The following is a 16,984-nucleotide window of genomic DNA, read 5'->3' on the forward strand; positions in this document are numbered from 1 at the left end:
TTTATGTGCAGGGCGATATACCTGAAATTTAGATAGATAGATAGATAGATATAATATTTCAGGGTATGGTATATTGCGCCCTTTAAGAGCTATTGTATCCCCTATGCTCTGCCTAAAGCACATCGGTGAGTCCTATTTCATCAAGAAACTTGATTAATAGGCCCGGTTTCAGTGGTTGTAGTTCTTCTATGGTCTCATTGTACATCCCAAAACACTTCCTCCTGCGGGCTAGTGTAGCTCTGCAGTTTGTTAGTAAGTGTGTTGGTGTCTCTTCTGCTTCTTTGCAGAATCTACATGTGCCATCTTGGATTATTCCAATTTTCTTTAGATGTCCATTTAATCTACAGTGTCCTGTCAGGAATCCTGTTAGGATTCGCAGTCTATTCCTGCTTCCTTTTACACATTCTGTGATTTCTTTCTTGCCAAAATTGGTTAAAAGATTCTTGGATTGTCTATGTCCAATAAGTGAATTCCAAAGTTCGCTCATTTTCTTTTTGTCCTGTCTGAGATATTTGTTAATAGTGTGGATTCCTATGCCAAAGAAGGGTTAGGGTCCTATCAGCGGTGTGGCAGCCCCTTTCCTTGCAAGGGTGTCCGCTTTCTCGTTGCCTTCTACTCCCATGTGTCCTGGGACCCAGCAGAGGAAGGGTAGGTAGGGGGTTGTGATTGGGCTGCTCTTATGTTGTAGGCTGTAGCATCCTGTGCTGACCCCTTGACAGTTTGGGGGTGTCATTTTTGCCAGTTTGTAATTTGAAATTAATATTACGATACAAGATCAAACACTGGCCCATTCTATATCACAAATATAACCGACATTCAGTATTTGTATAATCGAAAGTTTAGGTGTCTACTTGAGAAGAATAGGCAACAAATGACCAAAAATAATCAATTGTCAAGTTACAGGTTCATCATTACACAAATGCAATGAAAAATTTCACAATTAAATATTGGGTTGAAGTCTTTGAAATCTCACAATAAATATATAAAGTTGGTTTTCTGCGAGTGAACTCATATCAAACTAATCAACACTGATTATTTTTCTAGTTCTGTCTATTCTTGCTGGTTTCTGCTTCATGCCCTCTTTAGTAAAGGATAATTATATAACCTTATATGTTGGAGTCTGACTGTCCAAAACCCATGGATAGAAAGAAAATATAATAATCATAAGGCCAAGTAAGCATAAAAACCTTGAATTTAGACAACTCACGAGACATCTGATAAAAGATTGACTTCAATGATCACATTATGCCAGATTCTGCAAAGAAGCAGGACCTGTCATATTTGCTATCAGAATTTGAATATTTCACTTCTCAGCAAGAGCAATTTATTCAGAAGAAATACAACTTTTCAAAGCAGTAATATTCAATAGGGTTGAATTACTACTGGTATAAAGAGGATTCAGTAGCTATCAAAGGGAGCAGTACTTGACAATTCCCCGTTTTTATGTTGTATCACTGAGTACTGTTAATTCATCCTACCGTGTACATTGAAACATTATTTTGTGTTTGAAATTCTTTTTGATTGGTCCTATCACATATTATCTCAGAACTGTAACAAGTAGTTTAAAGATATATGTTGTACGCATTTGTTTATTTGTTCAATGTTTATTCAAATTACAATTTTTATTCTTCTAAATCAGTTGTTGTTCCTTGAATTTTAAAACTTAATATCTTATCAGACATTGATTGAAGATTTTTCTTGGAAAAAAATGTGAAGTACTTATGGTTTTTTTAAAATTTATATTTATTTATTTTTTAATAGGCAAAACTTAGTGTTTTCCCTATTAGTTGTATATATTTATGATATTTGGCCTGTGAAGCTTTTAATGTTTATGTTGAAAGTTATTGTACCTTAGTCATGAGTCTACTGAGTATTGTTTGTCAGCTTTAGATAAATGAATCCTTACATTAGCAGTTTTCTATAACACGGTATTACGCAATAGGAAAGCTGGAACATTTCCGAAATCGATGTGCTAGTCCTTTATCTCAGCTTGTACCATATTTCGCTGATTTCATAGTGCTTTATTCAGTCATTATTTATGGATGCCATGCTACACAAACAGACGATAATCGCCTTATCCCTGGTATTAAGTTTCTTTACATTGATACATTGTAATTAAGTACAAAATTAAATTTTTTAAAACCCTCGGTTAATGGGTTTGTCGCAATTTAAGAATAATTGGTGAAATGTAAGCAGTTGTATTTGTTATATAATCACCATTATGCAATGTGAGGGCTTAAATATGTAAACGTTGATTATACTTAATTTGTTTCAGTTTTTTTTTTTTCAATGCCAAAAAGACGACAAATTTTTAGATTCTTGTTCATCTATAAATTGTGTTAAAACAATTACATAATAAAATCTAAGATTAAATAGTTTCTTGAAATTTGTTTAATTTTAAAAGCGAACAAAACATAACAAACTGTTGTTAACATTTGTTTAAAAGATTTAGCTGGTCTAGAGATAATTTGTGGTAATTAAGCGGTTGTAATTATTTTCTATTGTGTTTGGCTTCTAATTTGTTCATTCCAAGTGATCGAATATAATTTTGTATGTTTCAGAGCCGGTCGCCAAATCTGACCATAATGGCTAATAACGGTTCATACAGCAATGACCGTCCAGCAGGGGCTGGAGACATTGATTATGGTTCAGACCCCGCTTCGGGTGGATTTTTCTTCTCAGACTCAAAAAAGTAAGTTTTTATTATATTTTCTTTACATTCTTGATCTGATTTACCCTATGGTATATGATGTGTAATTTATTTATTTAAGCTGAGGTTGGATATTGTGTACAAAAGTTATCTATTGATGTTTGAGGTGTTGTAAGGCAATTTTTGATTCTACATAAGGTTATGTTCGCAATGAAGTTGTTAAGAATTCATCCGACTGGAGAAAGAAAGCATCTAAATGCTAGCCATAGCAAAAACTTAAGCAAAGTTGAAATAACTAACATGGCTAAAACATTTCTAACTTATCAGAAGTAATTGTATACTTTGAAAAACTTTGACTTGAAAAATTATTGATAAGATAGCAAATTGGAAAAATAAAAAATACAAGTCTGTAGCTCTTCTGTGGTATACAGATAGTACAGACAGATGAAAGATGAGAAATGGTATGACTGGGCATTAAGGGGCTTAACATTGAGCCATGGTCTTCAGCCCCATCACTACCATCTTTCAGCCGTTTGGTGCTAGCTGTAGAAACTTGTGCACATGAAATAAATAATAAATATCTTAAAGGAGCAACAATAATAATTCATTCAGACAGCGGGCAGCTCTGTTGAGGTTCCCCAATCCTAAGAGGTCAACTCAAAACCTGCGTGGAACTGTCTAAGTACGCCAAAAATTGGAAATATGGTTTTCTGAAATCCTTTGAACTATTGCTCAAGCTACCTACTTTGTGTCCAACTTTTCTATCCCCACAGACCTCTAAATTCTTGATACACTTCTGTACAAATTCTGGCTGCTCATCCCGACCTTTCATCCTGAACCCTTGTCTACTATCTTATAAGATGCTTAAAGCATCAATGACCCTGTGATCCTTCAAGGTGACTGGACCTCGTGAGGAAAGCAAATAGTGTTGTGATAGGAATGTAACTAATTGGTTTCTTGGGATATAAAATTCATAAAGACAACAAAGGGTCTTGTAGCGCTCAAGCTACAGCAGAACCATTAAAAATAAAAAGAGGTTGACATATTGTATTTACAACAAAAATACTGATCATACTGATTTCAAGAGTTAATTTTAGTCTTGAATCGTGATGATTTTATGAGGTATATTGAGGAAAACAGCAAGTTTTCATTTTGCCTATTACTTTACTTTTCCCCAGAATTTCTTGTCTTTTTAATTTCTTTTATGATTTCTCCAAGAGGTTTTAAGAATTTTTCATAATTAGATGACCTTCAAAATCTCTGATGATAATCACTTGCAACAACTGACAAAATGAAATGAATTTTTTCTTGTTTTTAATCATAATTGCATTAATAACTTTGTGTCCGTCTTTCAGGCATCATGACTTAAAGCAGATGCTAGACACCAACAAAGATGGCTTGAAACTGGAAGCAATGAAGAGGATCATTGGGGTATGTCTGTTAATAAACTAAAGTAAAACAAAAATTAACAATTATTTTAGATGGTTGCCAGGGGCAGAGATGCATCCGAGCTGTTTCCGGCTGTCGTTAAAAATGTCGTCTCGAAGAATATCGAAGTCAAGAAGCTTGTCTATGTCTATCTTGTCCGATATGCTGAGGAGCAGCAGGATCTTGCCCTCCTTTCAATCTCAACATTTCAAAGAGCTTTAAAAGTAAGTTTTTTCTTTTTCCTATCAAATGGTAAAAGCTAAATGAATTTTAATTTTAGGATCCAAATCAATTAATCAGGGCAAGTGCTTTGAGGGTCCTTTCTAGTATTCGAGTACCTGTTATTGTGCCTATTGTGCTACTTGCGATTAAGGACTCAGCCATGGATATGTCTCCTTATGTTAGGAAAACTGCAGCCCATGCCATACCAAAACTTTTTAGGTAAATACAGTACAATAAATAAAAGTTTTATTTGTATAACCTCTTGTTTTTTGAAAGATTGTTTATTTGGTAACATATTTGGACACATTTGTTCATTTTTAAATCTCATTCTCACTATTAATTAATAAAATTGTTGTTCACATTTATATTGAATGTTTCAGCTTAGATCCTGAACAAAAGGAAGAATTGGTCATAGTCATTGAAAAACTTTTGTCAGATAAAACAACCCTTGTTGTCGGATCTGCTGTTATGGCATTTGAAGAAGTAAAATTTTCTCATGATCCATTTGTTTCAGGCTTGGTTTTTTTAAATATACATTTGTATTTTAGGTATGTCCAGAAAAAATTTGTCTAATACACAAAAATTATCGGAAGCTGTGCAATCTACTTGTTGACGTTGACGAATGGGGGCAGGTCATCATTATAAACATGCTTACAAGATATGCCAGGACTCAGTTTGTCGATCCAAATAAGGATGTGAGTTAAATGAGATGAGATTAAAATTTAGAATGGATTGAATATATATGTAACTTTTAGATTAATATAAATGAAAAAGAAGTGGAAAGACCTTTTTATGATGACGATGTAGATAATGAAGATGTGAAAAACAACAAACCAACATTTGTCGCAGACCCAGATTATAGACTTCTACTGAAGAATGCTAAACCTCTTTTACAAAGTCGAAATGCATCAGTGAGTTAATTAAAAAAATGCTATTCTATTTTTTACACTCTGTACATGATCTCCTTACCTTCAGATCGTCAGTACACTCTGGTGCACTCTAAAAATCGCTCCCGACTTTCTGTCCTCTGGCCCCTAAAACAGAACTACTGCGTTGTAGTTCCTTCCTCATCGTTGCCTCTAACCTATGGAATTCTCTTCCTCACTCTATCCACCTAACCCCAAACCTTGCCATTCCATTTTAAAAAAAATTATTTATTTATTTATTTTTTTAAAGCCCATTTGTAACTATTGAATGTAGGGCAGCTGGGACCTTTACCTTACAGTGATGAGCATTATATCAATGCTTAAACTGTTGTGGTCACCCATGCCCCCCATTAACTTTTTCTTTGTTTAGTTAGAATTTTCAATAAGAGCTGCCAAATTGTAACTTAAGAGGTAGGTAAATTTGAAGCATTGTACAAACCATCAAAAGGATGAGGTTCTAATACAGTGAAACCCCTCATGCTGGGCACCCCTCTATGGCAACCATTTGACAATTTTTTGCATTCACCAGCAAAAAACATAGGATTTATATACATTTCATACCCTCTATAGCAGAACCCCTCCATACCAGTCACGGAACTACCATCCATCCTCATCAGAATAATTCACCCTTTTAGAATGGACATAAACATTAAAAATATATTAAATGTCCATACAAAAAAATACTTGTTATGATCACTTTCATTTTTTTTTAAAGCCAAAAGTATTTTAGGAAAGTAGGCTGGGTGTAACACAATCCTTTACAGAGAAATAATAGAAACTATGCTATTTATATTTCTTGTTTTGTCACAGTTGTTAGAAAATTTTGCAAATTTTTCTTTGTCCTTTTCTAAGTGCTAATTGTTGTGATGAAGTTCCTCCCCTCACATATCCTGTTCTGAGTTCATTTGAACAGGTGTAGGTAATCCATTTGTAATTTGGGAACTACATAGGACATTTTTGAAAGCTTCTTTTTCGCAGAGGAATAAATTGTTCAGGCATTTGAGTTCTCTTCAAATTCTCCCAATCCTTTTTGATTTGTTTCTTGTGTCTTCACATAAATTGTTTATAACAAACTTCAGGGGAGCATAAAATTTTGTACATTATAAGCGGTATTCACTATAACAGTTCATTACATGTGAACATTTCATTCAGTAGATGGCCATGTATGTTTATATCACAGCAATTTTCATTATGTAAGTAACTATATAGTTTATCAAGGTTTATGAGGAAGTACATTCTAACCTGCTAATGGAATTTATTTACATAAATATTTTGAAAACATTATATGTATGGACAAATGTGAATGGAGTTATTTGACTACAGTATCATTGTGCTATGTAATCTGTTATCTTTTTTTGGCCTGTATTTTTTTTTTTAACTATGGCATTTATTCAACTGTTTTATTTTTATTTTTCACAATTCCCGATATTTTGGAATGAGATGTCCCCATTTCACTTGCAACAATCTTCTGATTTAATCCGAGATATTATCGTGAATTTTTCCTGTACAGAAGAGACTAAGGTTGTGGTTTTTTATTTGTCTATTTATTTTATTTAAAGATTTTTAAAGACATTTATAGTTAGAAAAGAGGGAAGAATCTTTCCTAGAAGCATTTGGCAGCTGGGGTTACTTCTACATGCTGCCTGCTATAGTTAGCGTTATACAGTTCCCTATGTTTTTTCCTTATGACATTTCACAGGGCCGGAGATTTTGTAGGTTATAACTGGTCATTCCTTATAACCGTTGTCATTATAAACAATTTGTACTTTGTATTTTACCCTTTCACATAGGAACCAAAAATTTGTTGTGACCCTCTACTCTAACATGGTAGACTCCCTAAACATGGTAGACTCTGATTGGTATTTGTTTATTTTTGGTTTGTTAGTGGCCAAATGGGTACATATTGGCTCTCAAGTCTCTACTGTATTTTGTTTACCTGCATCATGCGACTTATGTAAAATTAAACAAGCTATTGGGTTGTCCGGAAAATAATGCAGGATTTTGGTATTAAACAAAAAAAAAAGAAACTAGTTACTTTAAAGCAATGTTCTTTAATCAAAATAATTTCCCATACTCTCAATACATTTCTCCCAACGTGTTGGTANTCCTGTAAACGTAAACAGAATATTTTATATAGATTTTTTTTAATGAAAACTTAAAATCCTGCATTATTTTCCGGACAACCCAATACTTTGAATGCTTGAATTTTATAAAGATAAGTTAAACGAATAATAATTGCTATGGTGCACGAATGAAGAATCAGGAGGTTGAAATGCCTTTATCCAATTTAAAAAACACTATGATACATTTTTTAACTTTTTTATATTGCAAACATATTGGTTTTTATTTATTTACAAAATTTATTGAAATATATAAAATATTAGGCAGTATGTACAAAAAATATTTATCTAGATTTAAAAAAAATCTATTTTAAACTACACCAAGATGGGTACCCCTTAATAATGAGCAGAAACATTAATCTTTCATGTGTCTTTGTTGTAGAGGGATTTCACATTATTTCCATTTTGGTAGTAAAGAAGTTCTTTGCACCGCACAGTGCAAAGTTCTCAATATCATATTTGACAGGTTTACTAGATAAAATCCTCCATAAGCATTTAACTTGAAATTGATGGAGTATTTCAACAATTGTGGTACATTCAGTCATCTTGTGAATTCATATCGTCAAACATAAGACATCTGAATAGAATAAATTTTCTATAGCTCATGAAGCATGCAAAGCAATGCAACTCCATCTCTATACTGTCTATTATTCCATGATTCTGAAACAAACAAGGATAACAACTACTTTTGCGAGTTGCTATGATGAATCTGATTTGCCGAAGAGTATTTTTTGAATTTTCCTGTATCAGTAAACTTCTCAAAGGAAGTACCAAAAAAAAAAGTAGAAGGTGTAAATATGCATAAATGGCAGAAATAAAGTATTAAAATAGACTAAAAAAAAGAGACTACAGCTCATTTTATACCCCTTAGGATGGTTTTTCGTTTTTGAGGCTTGATTGAGCATTAACACACTGGATATCTGTCATTCTGTCCATTCCATTGTTTTGTGAACTCTGCATGAAGTGTGGGAAAAACATTTCCAAATATTTTAATTTTATCCATATCGTCTTTGTTCCATTACTTTTGATCAGTGTTAGCTATATTAAATATATAATTTTCTGTTTTTCATTTTAAGTTTAATTCAATGCTGATACTATGCTGTGTTAAAATATGTTCAATAAAACTATTTTTTTGTTTATTAACTATTTTATGAAAAAGAAATTCCGGTTACACAGGAGGACTTAACGTCCACGTACCTGTTGGTTGCCGCATATGAGGGGGTCAAACCACTTTATAATACATTTATGATCTTATTATTAATTAAAAAAGCCACAAGCTCTGCTGGGATTTGAACCGAGAACCCCTAGCATGGCAAATACAAGTCTGACGCCCTAACCATTCGGCCACCGCATGGCCATATTATTTATTTCTCATCACTTATTTCTTTTGTATTTGTATTTTATTACATGCATTTTTTCAGTATTCTGTAATTTTTTGCCAATAGGTTGTGATGGCTGTAGCTCAACTCTTTCACCACTTGGCACCCCGAACAGAAGTTTCTGTCATTGCCAAGTCCTTAGTGAGGCTGCTCAGGTCTTACAGGGAAGTTCAATCAATTGTACTTAATTGCATCGCATCCATTTCGATTCAAAGAAAGGTGAATTGAAATTTTTTAAATCTGACACTATTAAATATTCAATTACATTTTAATTTTATAGGGGATGTTCGAACCGTATTTGAAAAGTTTTTTTGTAAGAACATCTGACCCAACGCACATAAAATTACTTAAACTGGAAATATTAACAAATCTTGCAACGGAGACGAGCATATCTGTAATTTTAAGAGAGTTCCAAACTTACATTTCAAGCCCTGACAAGGAATTCGTAGCAGCTGCTATTCAAGCTATTGGAAGGTATGAAAAATATTTTTATAAAAATAACAATTTAATAGTTAACAGAATATTAATACAGATTTGTTCCAGATGTGCTTCCAACATCAAAGAAGTTACTGACTGCTGTCTAAACGGGCTTGTTACAATGCTATCAAATAGAGATGGTAAACAATTTTTTTTTTTTATAGTAAACATTTGTTGAATTGTCACTGAAACACTGTATTAATGACATGTCCACCTGTCGGCAGGTGAAGTCAGACCATTTTGTAATTATTCTATTTTTGAAATAATTCTAAAAAAATCATGGGCAAATATGGGAATTAGACACCCTAACTGACCACTTATGTATCTATCTGTAATAATTTACATAAATATAAGGGGGAAAAAAGAGCAAATCTAAATTACCTGATTTATTTTCAATAACATCTAGCCATTGAGAGTGGCCTTGGTGGCTGAAACGGTTTTGGTGTTGACACTGTGCTCATCGCTGTAAGGTGAATGTCCTGCCCTGCATTCAAATCCGACCTACTCACAAATGGACTTATGAATGACAATAAAAAAAAGAAGAAAATTTTTTTTGGAGGTATACAGTTCATATTTTAATTTTGTTTCATTTTTCTACAGAGGCTGTTGTTGCTGAGAGTGTTGTTGTGATAAAGAAGCTTTTACAATCTCAGCCATCGAGACATCGAGATATAATAAGGTCTATGGCGAAGCTAATGGACACGATTACAGTGCCAGCAGCCAGGGCGTCCATCTTGTGGCTGCTTGGAGAGTACTCTGAGCTCGTTCCAACTATTGCACCTGATGTTCTTCGAAAAATGGCTAAATCGTTCATCAATGAAGTAAGTTTTTTAAATTTTAAAGTATTCAAATATATATAAAAGTATGATTAAGAAATTAAATAAGTAATTTAATTCAACATTTGGAATAATTTAAATTAATTTTTTCCAGGAAGATATCGTAAAACTGCAAGTACTTAATTTGGCAATAAAACTTTTCTTAACAAACCCGGAACAAACAAAACTTCTCTGCCAGTATGTGTTCAGTCTGGCGCGTTATGATCAAAATTATGATATTAGGGATAGATCTAGATTTCTTCGGCAGTTCATATTTCCAACTAACACTGAGAACAATCTGTCATCTTATTCTTCTAAATTCTTCCTCGCTTCTAAGCCTGCACCATTGCTCCAGTCAAAATTCAAAGGTATGTTTAATATAATATTAATAAATTTCACAAAAGAATATAAAAAATTACTTTCAGATAGAGAAAACTACCAAATGGGTTCATTGACACACTATATAAACATGAGAGCTGCAGGTTATCACGATCTACCTGATTTTCCTGATACGGCACCTGACCCAGCACCACGGAATGTCGCCGAACCCATCCAGCCATCGCCTCCTCCTCTTGATGTGCCTCGTAACAAAAAACAGTCCAAGTCCAAATCATTTTATTCGGATTCAGACAGTTCGCAAGTTGACGAAGGTTTGACATTAAACTTTTAAGCGACTTTCAGAAATTTAATTATTTATTATTTCAGATTCTGATTCTTCAGCTGAGAGTGATGAGGATGATGATGACGACGACGATGATAACAAGGACAGCTCTAGTGATGATAGCAGTGATGGAGATTCGGAATCTGATTCATCAGAGTCATCTCCACAGCCTATTGTGAGTCATTTACTTATTTAATTAAGGACAAAACAAAATTTTTTAATATATTAATCTTCTAGAAAAATTTGAAGAATCAAGAGCCAGTGCAATTTAGTAATAACAATGGGGAAAGTGAGTCTGAGAGTGACAGTTCAGAAATGAGTTCCAGCGATGATTCTGATTCTGATTCTTCAGATGATGAGATGAAAACAAAATTGACGAGTAATGTTTCTAATAATGTAGAAACCAAAGGGAAATCAAACCTAGATCTTCTCCTTGACTTAGATGACGGTAATGGTAATAGTTGAGTTATTGTAACATATTAAACTTAGTGATACCCTTTGGTTCAGGAATAACTTTAATTTTCATTTTTTTAATGTTTAACTTTTATATCCAGTTTTATTAGTTATACATTCATATTTTTAAACTCTTTCTTTACAGAAGAACTGGTTTACTGTTAGTTTACCATTTTTGTTGTTTTAATAATAATTAAATATTTGCAGTGGTCCCAAATATTCCAGTATTGACTCCTTCCTTTGGAGGCTTTCTCAGCCCATTGGCCCCTGCACCCACATCAGTGAACATCAATTCTGTACAGGTAAAATTTCACGTCTACAATTATTTAAGGTCAAAAATTGATCAGACGGAAACAAATTTCAGCCAGTTGGGCCTACTGTTATCCCATCAAAGAGGTACGAGCTTTTAAACAAGATAACCGGTAGAGGGTTGAGTATTGAGGGCCGGTTTACAAGGCAGCCCCATCTATTTTCTGGGAAAATGGTTTCAATCGAGTTGAAGTTCAACAACAACACAACTGAAACTCTGGAGGACATAAAAGTTTCATCAACGGTATGGATAATAATCTTAGTTATATAAGTTTAATAATTGTTTATTATAAACTTACATCTTGCAAGTAAAATAAATATCTGTAAACAATTGGAAAGAATATTATACTAAGTTTTATTGGCCAAATTTTTGAAGTTTTATTTACATAGGTATTTGCAATATTATCAATGTATTTGTGACATAGTCATGCAAACATTTTCATTGCCTTCTTTCTTTCTGTTTCTCTGAAATTTCTTCTTGTGGTCTGCAGTGTGATGAACCTATAATTTGGTTGTTACTAATCATTTTGTTCTAGCCTCTGTTTTTGGTCTGTTTGTCATGTTTCGTACCATCTTCAGTGATGTATTTTTGTAGTGGTTGGACAATACGATTTCTTGTTGCAAGTTCTAATTGCACTACAAACTCATGAGAGAATATGTTAAATTTTCCAGATTCTGCTGGACAGACAAATTGTCAAGGGTAGGTCAGGCCAAAAATGATCGGAAACAACCAAACCGTATGAAATATATTGACATACAAATCACGCGAGGCTAGGTAAAATGGAAAAGATTAAACCATGGGTAACCTGGCAGACCTTAAGAAATCTCGTGATGAAAATTATTATTTCTGCATTCCGCCATCTTCAGTAGTCTGAATACAAGAAAGTCAATTTGTAATTGTTAATAGTTTTATTACTGACCAATCACTGAGGTTAAAGGTAACTTTCCAGACCTAAGCGCAATATTTTGTTGTTAGATTTCTCCTTAAGATCTGTAGGATGATTTGGTCATTTCCAACCTTCCTGGATGCGTATCCTGCCAGACATGCATGTCCTGCATTTTGCCTTCCTCAGTTATTGGCCAAAAAATTAAAGTATATTGGCTGTTTTCAGTTATTATAATTTAACATTCTCATACTATTGCAAAAACACTCTGAAGATGGTGAAATGGTGAAACATGTCTGACAGACCAACCCAGTGAGGAAAGGAAGTCTAAATCGGTAATGGCCAAAATTCGTTGGTTTATAAAAAATAAAATTTTAAAAATTTTGGTCAAGCAAGTCTTTTAATATGTTAAGTCTATTTGAGTACAAAATAAATTTATGCAATTTATTTATTTATTTTTTAGAATTTATCCCCAGGAATGCAAATGCACAAATTTGCACCAATAAACACATTGCCTCCTCAGGCCGTCTCCATCGGTACCATAGGTGTAGATTGGAATGATTCGACACAACCTGTTTCATTTGAAGTTTCTTGGAATGACGGCAAGGCTCATATTTCTTTGAAGCCCCCTATCGGCGAGCTGATCCGAAGTGTCAGGATTTCACACAAGATGTTTTTAGACGAGCAAGGTACATTTCTTAAACTAAATTATCATTTGTGCGGTGATTAGTGACCGTTAGTCTATGACTATTTGGAAATCATGAGATGCGGTCAGATGTGACGTAGGTTTCAGAAAACATTTTCTTTATCGTGCCAATGTTTCGATCTTTATTGAGATCATCTTCAGGGCTCAAAGTGTTTGTTTTCTGCGTAATTGTGCCATTCTTGCGTGTCGTGTTGAAAGTGCCCTCAACCTTGGCACAATGAAGAAAATGTTTTTCTTAAATCATCAGAAGACTGCATCTCAAGATTTCCAAATAATATATTATCATTGTTGTCATTATACAATCATTATTTTCCAGCTAAACTGAAAGGGATGAATGAACACCAAGAAAAAGTTCCTACGACCAAAGAAATCTCCAATATTAGCAATGAAGTCTGCAAAGTGGCAAATATGTCTCTTCTGCCATCCGTCGAACCTGATATCTATAGGTTTGCTGGTGAAACGATGGCTTCAAAATCTCTTATCTTGGCATCTTTAAAAGTTATTCCAAACTCTATTCAAATTACTGTCAACTGTGAAAAACTGGTAGTTGGGTCGATGTTACTCACAGAACTGAAAAGCTTGGTTTTGTCCCACCAATAGTTCTAAGGACAAAGAATTTATCTGCTGATTCTGCCATCTCCGTTGTTATATTTTATTAATATATTTTATTATAATAAAAATGAGTATATATTTAATTGTTTGTATTAATAAAAATATTATAAAAACAAATATTTTTTATAATTATTTCCCCTGGTCATTATAGGCCATAACGAAGAAAATCAGGTGATTCGAAAATTATAAATACAAAATTTCCCAATACATATTTTCTTTTATAGAAAACTGATGCAGATATTCTTTCATTTCCCAGCAAGATTTGTGCTATTTTAAATCTCAAAAGTAATTCATAGTTTAATTTCTGGGCTAAATTAGGGAAATATTGCCATGTGCAGAGTAATGCATCACTATTCTGTCACAAATGCATACCATCTGTTTTTTCAGCTCTTGTCGACGTCCTCAATGAACTTACATCTATTTTTTCCACTGAAAATGAGTTTGTCCTCTCATCTTTTGGCCAACAAAATGACTGTTTGCTTCTACCAAGTTGATATGCCATTTTCTTGTATTTTTTCCCTTATGTGGTGTTAGGCTTTTCTACCTCTAGCAGCCCAAGTTTTGAGTATTGGCGCTTTTTGATTTTGCAGGGAGAACCATAATTTTACCTTTTTTGTGACGGTTACATTGACAAAAATTGTTTGACAGTTTTAAATGTTTACGACAAGGGCCTGTTGATCCAGAAATTAAGATTTAATAAGAAGTTTTAGAATAAAATATCCAATAAAGCTGATTAGGAGAATGGGATCCCAGTTGACTATATCTGGTATACAGGCTCTAAGACTGAGTATAGGTCCAGAGTTAGTATTTATGGAAATAAACCGAGAACTAGAAGTAACGTAATTCGGACAATATGCACTACTGTGCCAGGGAGATCAAAAGGTTGGGTAATATTACCAACGAAAGAATAGCTATGTAGTTGGACAGCCAGGCAAGACAACAACATAACCCTTGTTTGGGTATCTGAGATACAAGAGACTACCTTGGGACAATTGGCCAAGGAAAGTTCTATAAGGACCCATCAGCAATGAAACCTTTTGAGGCCAGAAACATAGATCCATCTACGTGGGTTCAGAATAAGTTGTCAAGAAGACTGTATTCTAGGACAGAGGCATGTGAAAAAATTCATTAAAGGACCTTCGCAGAAACTAATGGCAAAATTATTAAACCAATGATGTGTTAGAACTAGAATGATAGTGGGCTGTATACTGCAGACTCTGGAGGCATATGTATTAACATAGAACAGCACAAAGCCTGTACATATGTATATTGTGAGGAATAAGAAGAAACAGTAGAACAAGTCCTCTGTTGGTGTGGAGGTCTATGCAGTCTGAGATTTCGACTTCTGGGAGAGGAAAAGCCAAGGTATGAAGAAAACACACGGCCTTAATAAAGCTTTGGTATCAGATAAAAAGCCTTAAGCTTAACAAAGAGCTCTAGATAATAACAGAGATTGCACAATAGACCAATATTGTTCACATTGCATAAGGGCGTAAAGAGGTTGGCTCGTTTTAACCTTAACCTTAACAGAGAGTGTTATACAGAGAGATTTCTTTTTTGGATCTGGGGAGTAATGAGCCCATAGTTTGGTCGTTTCCGATATTTTTGGTCATTCATAGGCCCAGCACTGAAGATGACAGTGAATAACAGACAGACTAAAACAGCTATGATAAGCAGACCAAAATGATTATAAATGACCAAACTAAAGTGTTTATCACAGAAACAACAAGGATTTCGTATGGCATGTCAATATTCCACAGGTAAACAATAAAAACAGTAAAACCAGATAGAATATTTGTATTATGTAGGTGTTAGGTATGGACCCATCCATCATAATTGAATAATATTTACTGATTACAGATTTATATAAAAGCTTAAATCTGAACATGCATGTACATTGAACAATTCATACAGAATTGAACCTATCATCACTTCTCACAGCTTGCTGACAATGCCAGCTTTTGAACTTTTCAATAAATCACAGACAGGCATTGAGATTCATCCACTTCTTGGGTGTTGGCAGTCCAGTCTTACTCATCCAGCCACCGAGGTTGGGCTCCAGGGGCTATCAACAGCTAGGTCATTCCAGACCCCAATGCAATTTCTTTCCAAATTCATACCCATTCACACTCTTACTCACTCATTGTAACGTTAATTCTTACTTACATAACAATCATTCAGTTGGTGAAGTACTTAATATTGTCCCATCACCCTCTACCTGTATCATATAACTAATCTAATTGATGGTTGATAGGGTTCTTAATATTCCTCCATTAGCCTTCCCCACACATTTGCGCTAATAAAAACATTCAGTCTCAATATACACAAAGAAACACAAGACCAGATATCTATAAAGTACTATATACAGTAAAGCTGTCCTGTTTCCTCCAAGTTTTGGATGAAGGGACTCGCTCACATGATCAAGCACAATTCTCATGTAGAGTGGAATTGCAACTCATTCTGTATATGGAGCTAACTATTCTCTATAAAAAATGGTACTCGTCAATTAAGTGGGACACATCAAGCAATCTTTCTCTACATATTGGACACATATACAAGCTTTGGCCCAAAAGTAAGTGTTTTCCTAAGCAGGAAAGATGACCCTTTTTCTACCAGATCCTTGGAGAGCCATTTATTGACAGTGCTCTTGATACATGAGAGCTTCTCAGCCAATTCGCCAACCGACATTGCCACTTTCATTCATTCATGTTTTTTAATGCATTTTTAGTATTAGTAGGTCAAATCCGGTTGTCCGGAGGTTGGTACGTCCCAGCCTTATCCACCTTTCCGCTGTAAATGTATTATTTATTTATTATTCACATGTCTTATTTTTTCTTTTATATAAATTTTATTAGTTGCATTTTGTGGTATTGGCAAATTTTTATTTCTTATACTAAATTTTAGGATTTATTTCTCTATTTAGATTTATGTCCTCTAAACACTTTACAGGTTTAAGTGCAAAACTAATAATTCATTAAAACGATTAAATTATTTTTTTAAAGATTTTCTGATGGCAATATTACGAATATGGAGGGGAATAGTTAGTTTAAAATTACAACATATATACTCAATTTATAGTTTTTTACATAATAATTAAATTGTAATTTACATAGAAGGTTCTTTTCGAGGTCGTAAAACGGCAGAAAATTAGTTTTATTGCCTGTACTAATTTATAATAAATGTTACCTAGAATTGTACAGTGCAGGGACCCTTTTCTTTTTTTTCCCAAGCTAATTGACAATTGTATTTGACCCTGCGCCAATGACACTGCGACCTAGCCAGAAAAAGATCACTTCAGACAAAAAAATTTATTTAGAGGTCGTTATTGCTATCGACAGGATG

General features: G+C 33.9%; 1 protein-coding gene across 2 annotated transcripts; it reads left to right on the forward strand.

Moving 5' to 3' along the window:
* The first annotated feature begins 1,950 nt into the window (after positions 1–1,950).
* LOC106672706 (AP-3 complex subunit beta-1) lies at positions 1,951–13,723 on the forward strand. Of its 2 annotated transcripts, none has more exons than XM_024230621.1 (20): positions 1,951–2,083; positions 2,562–2,692; positions 4,006–4,081; positions 4,132–4,302; positions 4,359–4,519; positions 4,681–4,783; positions 4,849–4,995; positions 5,056–5,211; positions 8,792–8,944; positions 9,006–9,199; positions 9,269–9,342; positions 9,803–10,023; positions 10,133–10,385; positions 10,443–10,667; positions 10,723–10,853; positions 10,916–11,132; positions 11,339–11,433; positions 11,496–11,684; positions 12,788–13,013; positions 13,347–13,723. In XM_024230621.1, exons 1-20 carry the CDS (start codon positions 2,039–2,041, stop codon positions 13,628–13,630), a joined length of 3,252 nt encoding a protein of 1,083 aa, XP_024086389.1. In that variant the 5' UTR covers positions 1,951–2,038; the 3' UTR covers positions 13,631–13,723. The 2 variants fall into 2 exon arrangements, with proteins under 2 accessions (XP_024086389.1, XP_024086390.1); XM_024230622.1 differs by having other exon boundaries at positions 1,952–2,083; positions 10,916–11,126; positions 13,347–13,722.
* The last annotated feature ends 3,261 nt before the right edge of the window (positions 13,724–16,984 follow it).

Source organism: Cimex lectularius, unplaced genomic scaffold (genome assembly GCF_000648675.2).
Source record: "Cimex lectularius strain Harlan isolate CLEC.00 unplaced genomic scaffold, Clec_2.1 scaffold61, whole genome shotgun sequence".
In the NCBI taxonomy this organism is placed as follows: domain Eukaryota; kingdom Metazoa; phylum Arthropoda; class Insecta; order Hemiptera; family Cimicidae; genus Cimex; species Cimex lectularius.

Bases quoted from the DNA above. Each gene is read 5' to 3' on its own strand.
- LOC106672706 (XM_024230621.1), top strand. From the start codon at position 2,039: ATGGATGCCATGCTACACAAACAGACGATAATCGCCTTATCCCTG. The intron at 2,693-4,005 runs GTAAGTTTTTAT...TCCGTCTTTCAG, and splicing joins TTCTTCTCAGACTCAAAAAA to GCATCATGACTTAAAGCAGA. The intron at 9,200-9,268 runs GTATGAAAAATA...GATTTGTTCCAG, and splicing joins GCTATTCAAGCTATTGGAAG to ATGTGCTTCCAACATCAAAG.